Source organism: Bidens hawaiensis, unplaced genomic scaffold, assembly GCF_021521415.1.
Source record: "Bidens hawaiensis isolate Kalapana, Puna unplaced genomic scaffold, B.hawaiensis_p1.1 tig00042480_1, whole genome shotgun sequence".
NCBI classification, from domain to species: domain Eukaryota; kingdom Viridiplantae; phylum Streptophyta; class Magnoliopsida; order Asterales; family Asteraceae; genus Bidens; species Bidens hawaiensis.
In genome coordinates this window covers 66691-83122 of record NW_027497534.1, presented here as the reverse complement: position 1 = coordinate 83122, position 16432 = coordinate 66691, and the positions used below count along the sequence as shown (strand labels likewise).

General features: G+C 40.2%; 1 protein-coding gene and 1 pseudogene across 2 annotated transcripts; one reads left to right on the top strand and one right to left on the bottom strand.

Moving 5' to 3' along the window:
- Positions 1-1271: 1271 nt before the first annotated feature.
- LOC143593665 (F-box/LRR-repeat protein At5g63520-like) lies at positions 1272-3906 on the top strand (annotated as a pseudogene). Its single transcript, XR_013146152.1, has 10 exons — positions 1272-1443; positions 1510-1633; positions 1730-1822; positions 1891-1992; positions 2077-2193; positions 2303-2342; positions 2425-2568; positions 2648-2823; positions 2969-3078; positions 3476-3906. The product of XR_013146152.1 is annotated as an F-box/LRR-repeat protein At5g63520-like (transcript).
- Positions 3907-9816: 5910 nt separating this feature from the next.
- LOC143593664 (uncharacterized) lies at positions 9817-10602 on the bottom strand. Its single transcript, XM_077073227.1, has one exon. It carries the CDS (start codon positions 10600-10602, stop codon positions 9817-9819), a length of 786 nt encoding a protein of 261 aa, XP_076929342.1.
- Positions 10603-16432: the final 5830 nt, after the last annotated feature.

Sequence of the window (16432 nt, the reverse complement as noted above, 5' to 3'; positions counted from 1 at the left end):
AAATCATCACCAATATCACTCACGTTGCTCGACTTTATCTTTCGATTTGCTGAGCATTTCTATTAAGATCTTCACTCCCATGTACGATGTACCTGCATTAATGCTGTGATGATTTTGTGTTTGGGTGACATCGATAGACAAAGAAATCAACGAATTAGAACACAAACAATTGAGCAAAGAAAACTCACTGGAAGTTAGAACGAAAACGTTTCAGAGTCGTTGAGCAACAAGTTTGGCCACGACGATATCGTCGTCTTCTTGGGCTATCGATTTTACAGATTGGAGGGTGTAGGGTTGGATTGATTTAGGATTCTTCATACACAGAGAAGAGACGTTGCGTTTTCGAATAGGACTGCCATCGACGTGATTGGTTGGTGCCATATCATTTGGGCGGTTGGTGGTGGTGTAGATTATGAACCGAGGAGATAAAGTCGATGACGGTAAGGAAGAAAAGAAAACGCCAGCGAGAATACATATGTGATATGTTAGTCAACAAAGGGGACTCACATAACAAACATAATGTCCACGTAGCAAACAAATGATGCATAAGAAGCTTGTACCTTAAGCAAATTACATTGTACATTTGATGAATAGTGAAAATTACGAATGGTTGACTTTTTGGTTTTTAATATATATAATTGTCTGACTTGGGAATATCCTCAAAAGAGAGAAAATTAAAATCGTGTTTTAATCGGATTTGGCCGACGTTACCAGCCGTCTATGTGGCGGCTGCGTCTTTGTTATCTCTCCCTACTTGGGAGTCTTCGCGTCTCTTATCTCTTTACCGGGTTTGTATTGGAAACTGTGGGTGGCGGTGGATTGGCGTCTCAAATTGAAAAAACAAGGGGAGCAAATCGAGATAACTAAACCGAACCTTTAGGTGAGTAGCAGAACTTTCTGATTCAACTTGATAATTTGAAAGAAGATACGCTATCTAGCAACTCGAATAGTTAATTAATAGTCCAAACAAATAAACATCTTCCATTTACATCAGTAAATTGTTTATTAAACCTAGCGCTTTGTATTACCCATCGCAACCACAATCTTTAATAGATGTTTTCGACAATGAAGTACGGCAACTTCATTTGCTTTGCGTAAGCGTAATCAGACGGTTGATGAGAATTTAAGCGATAGTAAGAAGGTTGTAGTGAAGTTGCATGCCAACAGACACGTGGCCTTCTTGAGTGTGTGAACGTGTCGATTCTCAGTTTAAATACCGTAATGTGCGTCGCAAACATTTCATTTCATTTCATTTCATCAGGGCTGGCGGAATGGCGGCTGCACCTATTGATGTCATCAACGATGACCTTCTTCATGAGTAGACTTCTGGCGATCGCTTTCGCCTACGCCGCTTGCGTTATCCGCTCTTGGAATGCCGTTTGCGAACACGTTCTTTCTCGTCCCAAGCTCATCTCCGCCGTTTGCGTTAATCCTTCCCTCCAGGTCAAACCCTAATTTTACAAATGATTATTTATTCGATCGGTCGTTTTTCATTTGTATACTGATCAGATTGCTGTTGAAGAAGTGTTGGATAAAGTACTATCTGAGCCTATTCGTCCTCATTGCTTCGGTTGGTGGTTCATACTGTTTGGACGACGACGACGTGGAAGTTATGGAAGAGGCTCACAACCGCGTATGTTATTGAAACTTAATAATTGATTGTGTACAGTAATCCATATCAAACATCAATTTGACATCCAAGTTTACTGATTTTATGAATTATTTGCAGATTGCTGAAGTACTAGGCTCCGAAGTTCCTATCGTTATTAATTCTCCTGAGGGAGTAATCGCAAGAGATGCATTTTCTAATGAAATCGCAGAGGTTTTTTCAATCTATATTTCCATCCACTTATTATTATTCTTTGGTGTAATGAATCGAATAATCTGCAGGTTAACTGCAAGAGTATTTATGATCCTGGTGTAGTCATGTTGATTGTTGGATTTATACCGGGGATGAAAGTCACAACAATACCACTTTCAATTCAATATGAGGTAACAAATCTTTAATTTTTTTTATGTATGCGTTTAGCGGTCTTTTTTTTTTAAACTTTATAAGTTTGTGAATTCATGTATTAGGATCTAGAAACGGAAACAGGGGAAACGGTCATGACCGATGAATTTGTATCAGACATTAGGGAGTTCTCAACTTCTGTTTCAGGGTCTCAATCCCCTGCTGCCATAATTGTGTTTTCTGTAAGTCTTTCATGTTATTTATGCATATATTAATGGCATCAACGTTTATTGGTTTTTTAACAAGATCAAATTCTTGTTGCCTTTTAATGCTTGCTGATATTGTTTACAGGGTTACGGGGCACGCACGAAAGATATTATGGAAACACTGGGTTAGCGTTACTTCTGAAACACTTCACTTTGTTATGCTAACTTATATAATTAATTTCATGTATTTTTTCTTCATTGTTGTAGATTATGCCATGCCACCGGAAACCGCCATTGTTGGTGAGGATTACTCTCTGTTTCGATATACCAATGATGATTATGATGATGATGCTATTCCTTTTCCTGCTGCTGTTGCGTTGGTATTTGCTGCGGACAGGAATAAACCTCTAGGTAACATCGAAATCTACACGTGTCAATATATACATTTATGTTTTATCATATGAAAATTTCTTATTATTCTCTTGAGCAGGTATAGGAAAAACTCGATTTTATGATGTATTATCAAGCGGGTTGTCACCTGTAGGCCCTACATACAAGGCGACATCTGTTATTGAGAAAGACGCTTCAAGTTGTATCGCTGCAAGAAGAGAAGAGTCGCTTGAGAATCTTAATGGTCAAACTATTTTGAATCATGTTTATGAAGAGGTATGTTAATTTTTCTCTTTGGTTAATGCTCAACCAACTTCATGTTATCTAGTAGTATGCTTACATATTCTTCCAATTTGCATTCTCCTTTTTGCAAAGCTTTCGACTTTTAATTTACTTTTTAACTTCTCATAAATACTGACAGCTAGTAGACCGAATTCAGAATTGTGATCTCTACATTGGGGCAAGTAATAATTCCATTGGTCAAGACAAGGTCGGATGCATGTCGTCTTTTGCATTCTATAAAGTTTGTGGGTAAGCTACTATTTCTTTCTATTGTTCTATAAAATCATATTTTTCTTTGACGATTACATATATAATCATTTATAACTGGCCTGTACATCAACCTTTTCTTAGTCGACAACTTAACATGACCATATAGAACTGTTAACTGTCAAGTAATAGAAAAATGTTATAAAATGCTATCTGTAACAGATAGATGATAATCTCACAAAGTTGATGATGAATGCTTATGGTATGATTGTTTTTGTTTACTATATATAAATACGATTACAAAGTATATTATTTCAGTTATATATTTTTTTCAATAAACTGACCTAGGAGGTTTTTTTGCATTAAAATACATTTATGGTGAATTGTTAAACCTGTTTTCATATTTGCTGTCGTTTTTGGTTTTATCATCTTAATGCAGGAGTTACGAGAAGTATTTTTGTGTTTCTGAAGATCGCATCAAAACCGGTGATACATTTCGCTTTTATCACCCGGATTCTACCTCTGCTCTATCTTCGGCCTCTGTTATTTTCAGCCACATGAGATCTTTCAATAGCAACACCACTGGTTGTGATAAGCAGGAAGTGTTCGGTGGTCTTATATTCGCTTCTGGTGAGCGCTTATTTAGCCAACCAAACACTGACAGCTCATTGTTTTCAGATAACTTCCCCGGTGTGACACTTGGTGGGACATTTTGTTAAAACAACGTGATAGGACGTCGTGTATTAACCCGTATGCTAAGGAATCTCAAGTGCGGTGTTGCGTACATCCGCGTGGTGCTGCCTATTTAGTCATGTCTTATACACCATGAAAAAGGAATTAATGCGGTTTTTGTGTTGGGATTTGGGGAGAAAGGAAATTGGTAACTGGTGCATTCTTAAAAGATTTTCTTGATTTGGTTATAGTTGTTATTATTAACATACCAATTTTGGTTTTGGTATATAAACATCCAAGAATTTCAAAGTTTGTCGTTGATAAAACTGGTAGTTCGATTGCAATATACCATATGTTAATTATTGTGTGTGTGGTTTTTTTTAATGGCCAGACATATATTATTATAAAATTAAATGAGAGTAGTAAGTAATATTAAACGGGCCAGGATATATTTATTTTCCCTTGGTTCTTTATCCATAGGAACGATAAATGTTTGAGGCCTTTCTTTATCGTGTTCACCGAGACCTATGTCTTGTTGAAGAGTTTCGTTTCTTGCCTTCCATAAGCACCAAGAGGATATTGGACTGTATAACTTTCTTCATTCTTGGCTTGGCTCTTGCATTATTGTGTTAGTTTAGGAGATCTCTAGCCCTCTATATACTGGCGGAATGCGACACACAAGTACCTATAATTTGCCAAATTACCAATTTGCAAGATATTAGGATATGATCCACCGATCACACGCAGCAAGATATTAGGATATGATCCACCAATCCGAGTACATCTTCACATATATAATGGGCATATATTGATTGTTTCTAGAGCAGCGCACTTTTTTAGAGCCGAAGTTTGTATTTTACCCATTTCTATTTCCAACTAAATAAGAGTTTACCATGAGTGGTACCCAGTTGCACCAATCCAACACAAAAACCTATTCATACTGGTTGCTCAGCTCCGGCGCCGATCTGCATGATTTAGTAATGAAGACCCATCATTTTCCAAGTTCTATCTTCATTCATCCTTGCCCGACCCGATAATCAATCCCGGAAACACTCCCAAAATTCTTGGATTTCAAAATAGGAACCCCCCTAAACGTTTTTTCCAGTATCGTACACCCTTTATACCTTTCTGGCTTGAACAAAACGGGAAACCTCGATCGAGTGGCGTATCCACGACCTAAGTATCTAACCAAATTAGAATGTCATCACCAATCCTTTTATAACTTCAGTCAGTGGCACATTTCTGTTAACATACAACTCGCCAATTTTCCCAATATTATTACATGCGCCCGTTAATCGATATACTTGGAATCGGATACATTGAATTGTATACCAGTGACAACTTGTCTCCACAAATTTTCCTGATGGGTTTTGAACTTCCATCACCACTTAGCAAGGAGACTAAGATTTATGTCACGTAATGAAGTGATACCGAGACCTCCATTTTGTTTATCCGTTATCACCCTTTCCCATTTAAGGGGGTGTTTGGGATTGCTTATTTTCACCAACTTATAACTTACAGCCATTCGGGTAAAAAGAAAAAGAAAAAAGAAAATGCTTCATTATCAAGAAAATGTCGGATGTATGACGTCTCTTGCATTCCATGGATTTTGGTTTGGATAAGAGTGTTTTTTTCTTGTTTTATAATATCGTCATTCTCTTTTAGCGATTACATATATCTCATTTATACCTTAGAAGTCAACTTATCATAGTTCGAAAGTTACCATAGGCAACCTTTGCATATCTTTGTGCAGGGTCTGATGAGTTTTTTACTGTTTCTGATGAGGGCATCAAAGTCGGTGATACATTCTGTTTTTACCATCCGGATACTACCACAACTCAATCTTCTTCCGGCCGCTGTTACTACCAATTTTGTTGGATCAGATTGATAGCAGAATGATAACAATTAGGTTTTGCCAAATAACTGGATGAGTTTATTGAATAATAAAACAGCCTTAAATAGGCAACAACGTACAACGTAAACATAACGTAAACAAATAACTAAATCAAAAAGAACCAAACTATCCTACTAAACAGGAAACAGAAACGTGCATCTAATAACTTGCATTAAACTTGCGTTATTCTTGACTCATCCATAACAACACCAATGGTAGCATCTTCATTGTTCACAGGGCTGTCCCCGAGAATTCTAAAAAATTCGAGGGCTCGGGGAAAATGAAAAAATGGGCCCTAAAATTAAAAAAAAATAAAATAACATTAATAACTTATATATAAAAATTCAATATTACAATGACAGTTATTAATTACGATAACAATTAACAAACTGAAGTTATTGCAACAATGGTCAAATTTGTATACTTAGAGCAATCCCAGCCCCTTATATAAAGTTGTCAAACCTATATAATTTAGGGTAAATTTTGAGAAAACCCATCAAAATCACCTCTCCAATTCATTCCCTATTATATGGATGAGTTATATGACAACTAAAGTAAAAAACCTAAATATATGGTCTCATTTTTTATCCATACCATATAATATATCAACTATCTTCCAATCACCATATACTATATAACAAGATAGAAGAGAAAAAATAATAAAAAAAGAATTTATGGATATGAATAAGGAATAAAATGTGGAAGATTTTTGAAAAACGATAGATAAATTTGTGGAATGACGTTTTTTAGCTAAATTATTGGGAAAAATATATGAAATAGGCTAGGAACGCTCTTAAACAATTCATGAGTCTTTTTTAACATTTTTTATTTTAAATCAAAAGTTATTGGTCTTTAAATATAATAAATAAAGAAACATAAGACATGAGCATATTAAATAAACCAGCAAGAATAAAATCAAATAAGATTGGACCCTAATTTTAGTGGCCTGTGCATTCGTTGGAACATCAACAAAAGAAAAATAAGCAGAAAGAAAAAAACAAAACTATTAGATAAAAGTGCTTCTTGTTGAGCAAGAAATAAAATCAAAAAACTACAGCATGGAAGATTCGAACCTGATCACCCAATTTGAAGAAAGAGGGCCTTACCAGTCGCACCAACTTAAATCTATTGTCATGGATTGGTTTGCTTATATATTATATAATAAAAATGAAAAATTTATTATGGGCCCTAAAAAATGTTGGGCCTTGGGCTGTTGCCCTCTCTGCCCACCCTATGGGTCGGGCCTGATTGTTCACTAGTTTGAATTATTCTCAACATCCTCCCTTAATTCAAACTTCTTAACTCCCAACCTCTCTCGTAAATAGTAGAACTGTTCAGCTGCAATCGCCATTGTTAACATATCTGCAAACTGTTCTTCAGTATCACACGCTTTGAGTTCAACCTGTCTTGTGTCAACTAGACTTCTGATGTAGTGATATTTGATATCAATATGCTTACTTCTCTTATGCAAGGCTGCGTTTTTTGACAAATAAATAGTTGATAAATTGTCACAATAAATTGTGGTTGCTTCTTCTTGTGCATAACCGAGCCACACTGCTTGACACGCTGCCCCATTTGCTGCTACAAACTCAGCCTCAGTAGATGAAAGTGCAACAATAGTCTGCTTTCTTGACCTCCATGAAACTGCTCCAGCCCCAACTGAGAACACATATGCTGAGATACTCTTCCTATCATCAATGGAGCTTGCCCAATCACTATCTGTATAACCTTCTAAATGTACTTTCATCCCTTGTTCATACCACAAACCATAACCAATTGTACCTGCAACATACCTTAACACTCTCCTTGCTGCACCATAGTGACATGGGGCTGGTTTGTGCATGTACCTTGATATCATTCCAACCGAAAAGACAAGTTCAGGTCGTGTTAAATACAAAAGCCCACCAACCAAACTTATGAACATCCTTTCATCAACCTGTTTTCTTACATCACCAACTTGCAACTTTTCACCACAATTCATAGGAGTGAGTGCAGCAGTACACTCGCTCATTCCAAGCTTCTTTAGCAAATCTTTTGCATATTTTTGTTGTGACACAAACACACCATCCTTACCTTGTGTCACTTCCAAATCAAGGAAGTATGTTAGCATCCCGAGATCAGTCATCTCAAATTCCCCAATCATCTTGGCTTTGAATTCACATAATAGTTCCTTGGATGAACTAGTATAGATTATATCATCAACATACAAGCATACTATGATTAGATCAGTGACACTAACCTTTTTAATATAAACAGTTGGTTCACTCTTGATTCGAGTGTATGCATGCTGTTGAAGATATGTATCAATGCGTTCATACCAAGCCCTCGGGGCTTGCTTGAGCCCATATAAAGCCTTGTGCAGTTTGTATACCTTATGTTCTTGCCCTTCAACTTCAAAACCCGGTGGCTGCACAATATATACTTCTTCTTGCAGAAGCCCATTCAAGAAGGCAGATTTCACATCAAACTGGAATATTTCCCAACCTTGTTGGGCAGCCAAGGAAATTATTACTCGAATAGTTTCAAACCGAGCAATGGGTGAAAAAGTTTCTTCATAATCTAAACCGTACTCTTGTGCATATCCCTTAACCACCAAACGAGCTTTGTGTTTTTGTATTTCACCATTAGCTGCAAACTTCAGACCCACTTTAGTCCAATAGGACGTTTGCCACTAGGTAACTCAGTTAATGACCATGTATTATGCTTTTCTAAGGCTAACAATTCAGCCTCCATAGCCTCCACCCATTCCTTGTGAGCCACTGCATCATTAAACGAACACGGTTCCATGGAAGAAAGGGCAAGTTGACATGCCTCGAAGTCTTTCATAGGACTTGTACATTCATATACATCAGCTAAAGATCTTACCTTTGGTGTTTTGCTTTCTGGTGTTTCACATAAATTTGATCTTCTCTGGCAAGACATGGTGTCATTGGAGCTTCTTCAGTTGAACTTTGAGGTTTAACATAATTATTTGGATCATCATTATCTGCACTTGGGCTGCTGCTACTAGTACTCCCAACTTTGCTGATGAACTCTTTTGGTAGTTCATGCCTTCCTTCCCCAATAGAGTTCCATTTGGCCTGCTCATCAAACTTTACATCCCTGCTAATCACAACGCTCTTCGTTGCAGGGTCATACAACCTATAGGCTTTGGAATTTGGTGCATACCCAATAAACACACACTTCCTAGCCTTAGAGTTAAATTTCTTGCGTTGTTGTTTTGGTTTTAACCCATAAGCCACACACCCAAAAACCTTGAGATGATAAACAGAAGGCTTATGTTTGTACCATACCTCATAAGGAGTTCGTTCATTAACGACCCTTGTTGGAGATAAGTTTCTGATGTACACAGCTGTAGCCACCACTTCTCCCCAAAATATCTTACTTAAATTCTTTTCCTCTGACATGCTGGTTGCCATTTCGACAATAGTTCGATTATTTCTTTCAGAGACCCCATTTTGTTGTGGGGTATAGGGTGCCGTCAAGTCTCTCCTAATTCCTTCATCTTCACAATACTTCATAAACTCATTTGATATGAATTCTCCACCACGATATGTTCTTAATGCTTTAATTTTTAAGCCTGTTTCAGTCTCAACCCTTGCTTTAAACAACTTAAACTTATTAAATGCCTCGGATTTTTCTTGCAGAAAATATACCCATATCATTCGACTCAGATCATCAGTGAACAATAAGAAGTAACTATTACCTCCCAAAGATTGAATAGGCATATATCCACATATATCAGCATGGATCAGATCCAAAACTTCTCTAGTTCTTGAACCATGTTTGGGAAACGATTCTCTTGCCTGCTTTCCTTGAACACATCCTTCACACACATTCCATTGTTTAACCTTTGGCAACCCATAAACATACCCTTTAGTGCTAAGACTTTGGAGGCTTCTTCCATTTAGATGACCATACCGCAAATGCCATATGAAAGTCTCATCATCAATATCCGAAAGTCCAAGTTTATTGTGTGCCACATTTAGAGAAAATGTGTTATTACTGGACATGGGAACGGTGCACACAACTTCATGAGTGCATTTGTTGGTTATAGTGCACACACCTTCATCAAATAACAACTTGTGACCAGCCGTCATAAGCTGTCCAACACTTAGTAGATTATAACCAAGTTCAGGAGCATATTGGACATTACATAGTACTTTGTAATTGCCGGGTGCGACCTCCAGTGTAGCCATTCCCTTGCCCTCTACCTAGATCTTTTTGCCATTTCCCATCCGCACATTTACTATAGTAGAGAAATCAATATCTTTAAATAAGGCGCGTTGCCCTATCATGTGGTTAGAGCACCCACTGTCTAGGAACCAAATGTGTTTGGTAGTATTACTAACCACATCAGTAGCAGCCATGAATACTTCATCTCTTTCACTTTCACTTTCACTTTCATCACATGTGAGGGCCATATGTGCTTGACCCTCCTCTTCATCAACCTCACCTTCAACAACAGCTCCTACTTGAGGCTCGTTCCAGAAATCTCTGCTCATGTGTCCCATTCTATTACAATTGTAACATTGCACACTGCTTCTACCTCGTCCAAAGCCTCTACCTCGTCCTCGACCACGGATTCTAGACGGTGCACGACCTCTACCACGTGCAAACAGACCGGCATTGTCTTTCTTTCTTGCTTGAAGCACTTGTTCTTCAACTTGGGCTTGACCACCTCGGTTAACTCTAGCTTCATGAGATTGCAAATATCCCATTAATTGATCATAAGAGAGCCTACTCAAATCTTTAGACTCTTCTATTACAGCTACTACATGATCCCACCTTGCTGGCAAACTTCTTAGCACCTTTTCAACTACAATCTGATCCGTTACCACCTCTCCATACGCTCGTTTCTGATTCACGATCTTCATAACTTTTGACAAGAAATCAGCCACTGGTTCTCCGTCCTTCATTTGAATCATTTCAAACTCCCTCCGGAGTCCTTGTAGTTTAACCGTCTGAACCTTCGAGTCACCTTGGTACTCATTTTGCATGAGTATCCAAGCTTGCTTGGACGTGATCGCTCCTGCAATTCGAGAGAAAATTTCATCACGCACAGCGGATTGAATTAGGATAGGGCTCTTGCATCTTTCTTCTTATTGTCTCGTAATTGAACACGATCTCCATCTGCTTCGTTATACCCCGTGCCCACATAATCCCATAGATCCTATGAGATCAAGATTGTTTTCATTCAAATCTTCCAGAACTCATACCCCTCTCCTTAAAAGACTGGAAGAGGAGTAGAGGGAATTCCACCGATATTGGATGTCATGGCAAATAAGAGCAGAAGCGTAACACACAAAACAAAACTTGACGTTTGAAAGACTTCACAAGAACACGAACATGATTGTACGGAACCTGCTGTGATACCAAACTGTTGGATCAGATTGATAGCAAAATGATAACAATTAGGTTTTGCCAAATAACTGGATGAGTTTATTGAATAATAAAACAGCCTTAAATAGGCAACAACGTACAACGTAAACATAACGTAAACAAATGACTAAATCAAAAAGAACCACACTATCCTACTAAACAGGAAACAGAAACGTGCAGCTAATAACTTGCATTAAACTCGCATTATTCTTGACTCATCCATAACAACACCAACGGTAGCATCTTCATTGTTCACTAGAGTTTGAATTATTCTCAACAAATTTTGGATCTTTAAGTCAAGGAAGCAACACCACCACCGATAATCGGGAGGTGTTTGGCGCTCTTCTAATCACTTGTTGGGATTCTCATGAATTGTTCATTAGCCAATTAGACATTGTTAGCTCATCGCTTTTGGACAACTTCCCTAGTGTGACACCTGGCGGGACAATTTGCATCAGTGACGGATCTTGAACCCATGCTTTGTTCAAGATCAATTTCGGGGCATGCTTTGTTCAAGTCTTTGAAATCTATTTCGGGTAACGGGTAACAATCTTTGGGGCATGCTTTGTTCAAGTCTTTGAAATCTATGCACATGCGCCATTGTTTGTTAGACTTCGGTACCATGACGGGATTTGCAACCCATGTTTGATATCTGCTAATGCGTACGATGCCCGCGTCAAGGAGTTCCTTGACTTGGGTTCTACACGCGTTAGCTTGTTCCGCCCCCATTACTCTGCGCTTTTGTATGACTGGCGTGAAAGCCGGGTCACACTTGAGCTTATTCTCTGCCTTACTTCGAGGTACACCAGTCATGTCAGCTGGTGTCCACGCGAAGATGTCAGCGTTTTTCTGTAGTAAGCGTTTGAGTAAGGTGCGCGTAGGATCAGTGACTGTTGGGCCAATGGTAACAGCCTGGTCGGGGTATTTGCCATTGAAGGCCCATTCTTCTGGTTCGGTGATGGTTGGTTTAGCCATCTTTGGTTTGGGTTTTGATGAGACAGATGCGATGCATACCTGGGGAATGCCGGTGATCATCGCTACACCCTCAGCTGTTGGCCATCCCATCATGCCGTGGACTGAAGATACCACGGCATTGAATCTTGCCATCCCGTCTCTCCCGAAGAGAATGTCGTATGTGTGGTGTGGCTTCCTCATTACGACAAAGTCCACGTCTTCTGTGCGGGAGTGTTTCCCGTCTGTGAGAATGACAGGGAAAGATAGGATACCCAGGGGGGTGTTTGTGCTGCCGTCGAACCCTTTCATCGAGGCGTAGACCGTTTTCAGGCGTTCCTTGTCTTCGTCATCTAGCTTGTCGAAGAACTGCCTGTACATAACCGTTGACGAGGCGCCGTTCTCAGCCAGAGTGCGGGAAGTGATGTAGTGCCCCAGCTGGCTTTTGATGACGATAGGGCCTTCTTTGCTGGGTCCTGGCACTCGCGGGAAGCGCACCTCAGCTTCCTTCCATGTGCATGGTTCTGTCGTTCGTCTTTTTCTTCCTCTGATGTTACTATGAACCATGTGGATGCTGATGTCAACGGGCTTTCTTCCGTTGCTTTTGCACCGGTTATCATTCTTCCCTTCATTCTTGATTGATGCCACAAGGTGTGTAAATTTTCCATCCTTGACAAATGTTTCAACAATATCCCTCAAGGATATACACTTCTCAGTGGTGTGACCCTTTGTCCCGTGGAAGTCACATAATTTGCTCTGATCCACGTTATGTCGCTGCCGGACCATTGGAGCTTTTGGCCATGGGAGTTTTTCGGTGGCAAATATCTCCGTGACGCTTTTGGTGAGTGGCGTCCACCGGGGGTTTCGGCTTGATGGGTGCGTGTTATCCCTTCCGCCTACTAGAGGGCGAGAGCTGGATGAGGTGTCAAAGTTTACCCTTGACTGCCAAATACCTAGCTTCCTCTTTTTGTTTTGCCGGGCGGTCTGGACGTTGTTTTCTCTAGTCCTCTGCGTGTAGAGGTTTGTACTCTGGGGAAGATCCCCACCCAGTTGCTTCTCTGTTTCGGCAAAGCGCTTGGCCGCCGTCATGATGGCATCCCATGTGGATGGCATGCCGTCTTTACCCGTCAACGTGCGGATAAGCTCTGGGTATTCGGCGCCCTGGATGAAAGCGGCGCGAACAAGATCTTCGCTTATAGTGCCCAGACTCAGCTTTTTCGAGTTGAAGCGAGTGATGAAGTCTAGTAAAGATTCATCCTCCTCTCTAACGCAGTTGAGGATCGTCCACTGCTCTTCAGTATATTTCCTCTGTTGACTGAAGTGTTGGCTGAACTTGTGTTGGAAGTCCGCCCAATCGTAGATGTGGTGGACCGGTAGACGGTCAAACCACGCTCTAGCCGCTCTAGCCAGCGTCATCTGGAACATATAACACCACGTGGGTTCCGTCCAGTTGCTGACGGTTGCCCCCGCTATGAATCTGTTCAAGTGATCGTCTGGGTCGGGTATACCATCATAAGTGCCGATGTTGGGCATCTGCTTGGCACTCTTCGGGGCAATTGCTTCCGCAATGTCCCTTGCAAACTTGGACGTTCCCGCATTTGCAACAGTTGGTCTAAAGGTTTTGGAGAAGTCACGTGGGTTTCCCCCCGCGTTCCTTTGTTTGAAGGTTTCTCCAAAATTCCTTCTTGGTTGGAAGTCCTTTTCCTTACGCTTCCCTTTAGCCCTATGGCGAGGGTTTGCGTCGCTGTCGTATTCCTCCGAATCATCGTTTCAGTACTCGCACTCATTACTCATGTTGAGCTGTTGTCGAGTGCTTCTGAATTCGTCAGCCTGTTGGAGTGAACGTAAGCGTTCATCCAACTCAGCTTGGAATTCCTTCTGACGTGCTTCCGCCCACGCTTTAACTTGATCAAGTGTTTGGCGGGGGAGCCTCGTCTGTTGTCTCTCCAACTGGGTATCGGTGAATCCCAGGGGAGGATTATTTACTGCACTTGCCCCAGCTTGGGTAACCGGGGTAGTGTTCGTAAAAATTGTGTATTCCAGGGGAGGATTATTTACTGCACTTGCCCCGGCTTGGGTAACCGGGGTAGTGTTCGTAAAAATTGTGTACTCGCCGGTGTTCCCCCCAGTAGTTGGGGTTGTGGTTACCGGGGTTTCTTGGTCACTCGATGGCCTTGGCATCGGAGTAACTTTAACCATCTTTCCAGAAATTTTGAAAAAACTGAAAAATAATTAGTTCTAGCTTTTATGCACGGATGGCGCCAATGAAGAAACACTAAGTGACCCCGACAGACTATGGATAATCTGGGGGTTAAATAGATATTTCCCACGAGGGTTAGGTCCGGCAAAGATGGTTATTCTTCTGATGACCTGCAAAACAGACACCGTGAGCTCGTCACTGAGAAGGGGGGGTACCTCCTTGTGACCACCCTCCGGCGTGAGAATCAGACTAGATTGCTCTGAATATAAGTGTATATTAAGAGAAATAGCTAGAGCAGATAAGATACAAGATAATGATACCGTTCCAAGGTGTTGGAGTATTTATAGCCGAAGGTAGGTGTCCAAGAAGGTACAGCCAGCTGTATAATATTCCTTTTCTACCAACTGTGGGCTACGCACGTGCCATGCTAGTGGTTGGTGGGTAGGCAGCAGCTGATAATGACATGGCCGGCTGTGTACTATTCCTTTTCCACCAACTGCAGGCTATGTACGTGCCACGATAAGGGTTGGTGAGTAGGCAGCGGCTGATAGTGACATTAAGTACTAGAGCGTGCTGCTCGTCCTACTGTTGTCAGTGAGCTGTCGCTGCTTTGGTCAGATCTTTTGTCCATACCTTGGCAGGTATAGTACAAAAGATTCTCCAGGAGCGTACGGACTGGCTCATTTGGGCGGGGGTATTCCCGGCTTTGGGCGGGAGTATTCCCGACTTGCTCATTCCTTCTTCAGGTGACAATACTGAATTATTTAAGAGTTAGTGCATTGTGCGTGTAGCCTTGCTATTAGTGCGGGTAGCCTTCCCTGATGGCTAGTATCCGCAGCTGCGGGAACAGGCGGGGTACGTCACCATTGGGAGGCTTTTCCTGCGGGAACAGCTTGCGTATTGCGCGTAAGGTCGTCATCTCTCTGAGCATGGTGGGCCCTGCGGATGCAGTTGGTCTTTGCGCAGACTTCCCTCTTTAAGGTGAGTCTTGCGGGTCCAACTGCGCAGACGTCCCTCTTCAAGGTGAGTCTTGCGGGTCCAACTGGGCTCTGCTGGGACCTACCTCTTCAAGCCCAAAAACAAGCGTAAGAAAAATACAAACAATATTAAACGACTAATACAAGGGAAACAACCGATTAAATTTGAAAATCCACAAAATTGAATTTGCACCACCTCTCCCATTCAAGACTCGTCCTTTTGCTCCTTTGTTTGATCCACAAGAAGGAAACCGATTTAATGTCATTTTATCAATTTTGACAATACAAAGGGTGCATTATTGAAAATGCAATCATTTCTCGATAACCAGATCATCCAACATGTTACCACCGATACCAATTAAACAATAAGAAATTTACAATTGACACTAATAAATTTTACACCTAATTTTTCTCTCTCTCCTTATGAAATTTAAAATTGGTAGTAATAAATTTTACACCCAATTTTATTACTACCAATCCTTATAAAACTTATTCGAGATTAGAGGAGACATGTGAAAATAAACAGAAAAATAGGTAGTTACAACTAATTAAATAAAACGATTAAGATTTCAAGAAATTTAAAATTGGTAGTAATAAATTTTATGTTTCAATATTTTATTTGAGCCTTTTTGAGATCTCTTAAACATGCTAACTCTTTTATTTAATAAGTCGTATTCAGGTTAACCATTTACTAAATGGGTTGTGTTCGATTTCACTTGTTTAATAAACAAGTCATGTTAGCCGACTCCAAACTTTTTTTTTATTTTCGTGTTCATGTTGTGCTTTGGGTCGGGGGTATGCTGCGCATACTTACATATACGTGAATAAATTTATAAGTAACTTTTTATGAAAATTGAAAACTTATTTTTTATTTACTTGGTAAACAAAATATACTTGCCAAGAACATATATCAAACGAAATAATTACAAAAGTTTGGTTGTAAAGGTAACTATGAAAAGTGGATTATAGTGGAGAATTGCCAACAAGTAATTTCCCTGAATATCCCAATGGACTTGCACTCCACGATCTCTCACATACCAAAACAAGACCCTGCATCAATGACTTGTACAGTCTGCAACACTAATCACGCAATTGGCATTTTGTTTGAGTGTGGTGGGCCCATGGTAAGCAAGTACCATGAGTGGAGGATGAAAGTCTGGAACCAGAAGCAATCAGACCCATGGTTTGATATCATGACATGTGGCAAAGTGGACCAACTTGATTCATTAAAATGGATACCAAAGTGTTAAGGTATCATCTTCCTTTCCTTCACCTTTTCCAATCTTTCTATCTTTCATCATCTTTCATTATATTCAATGC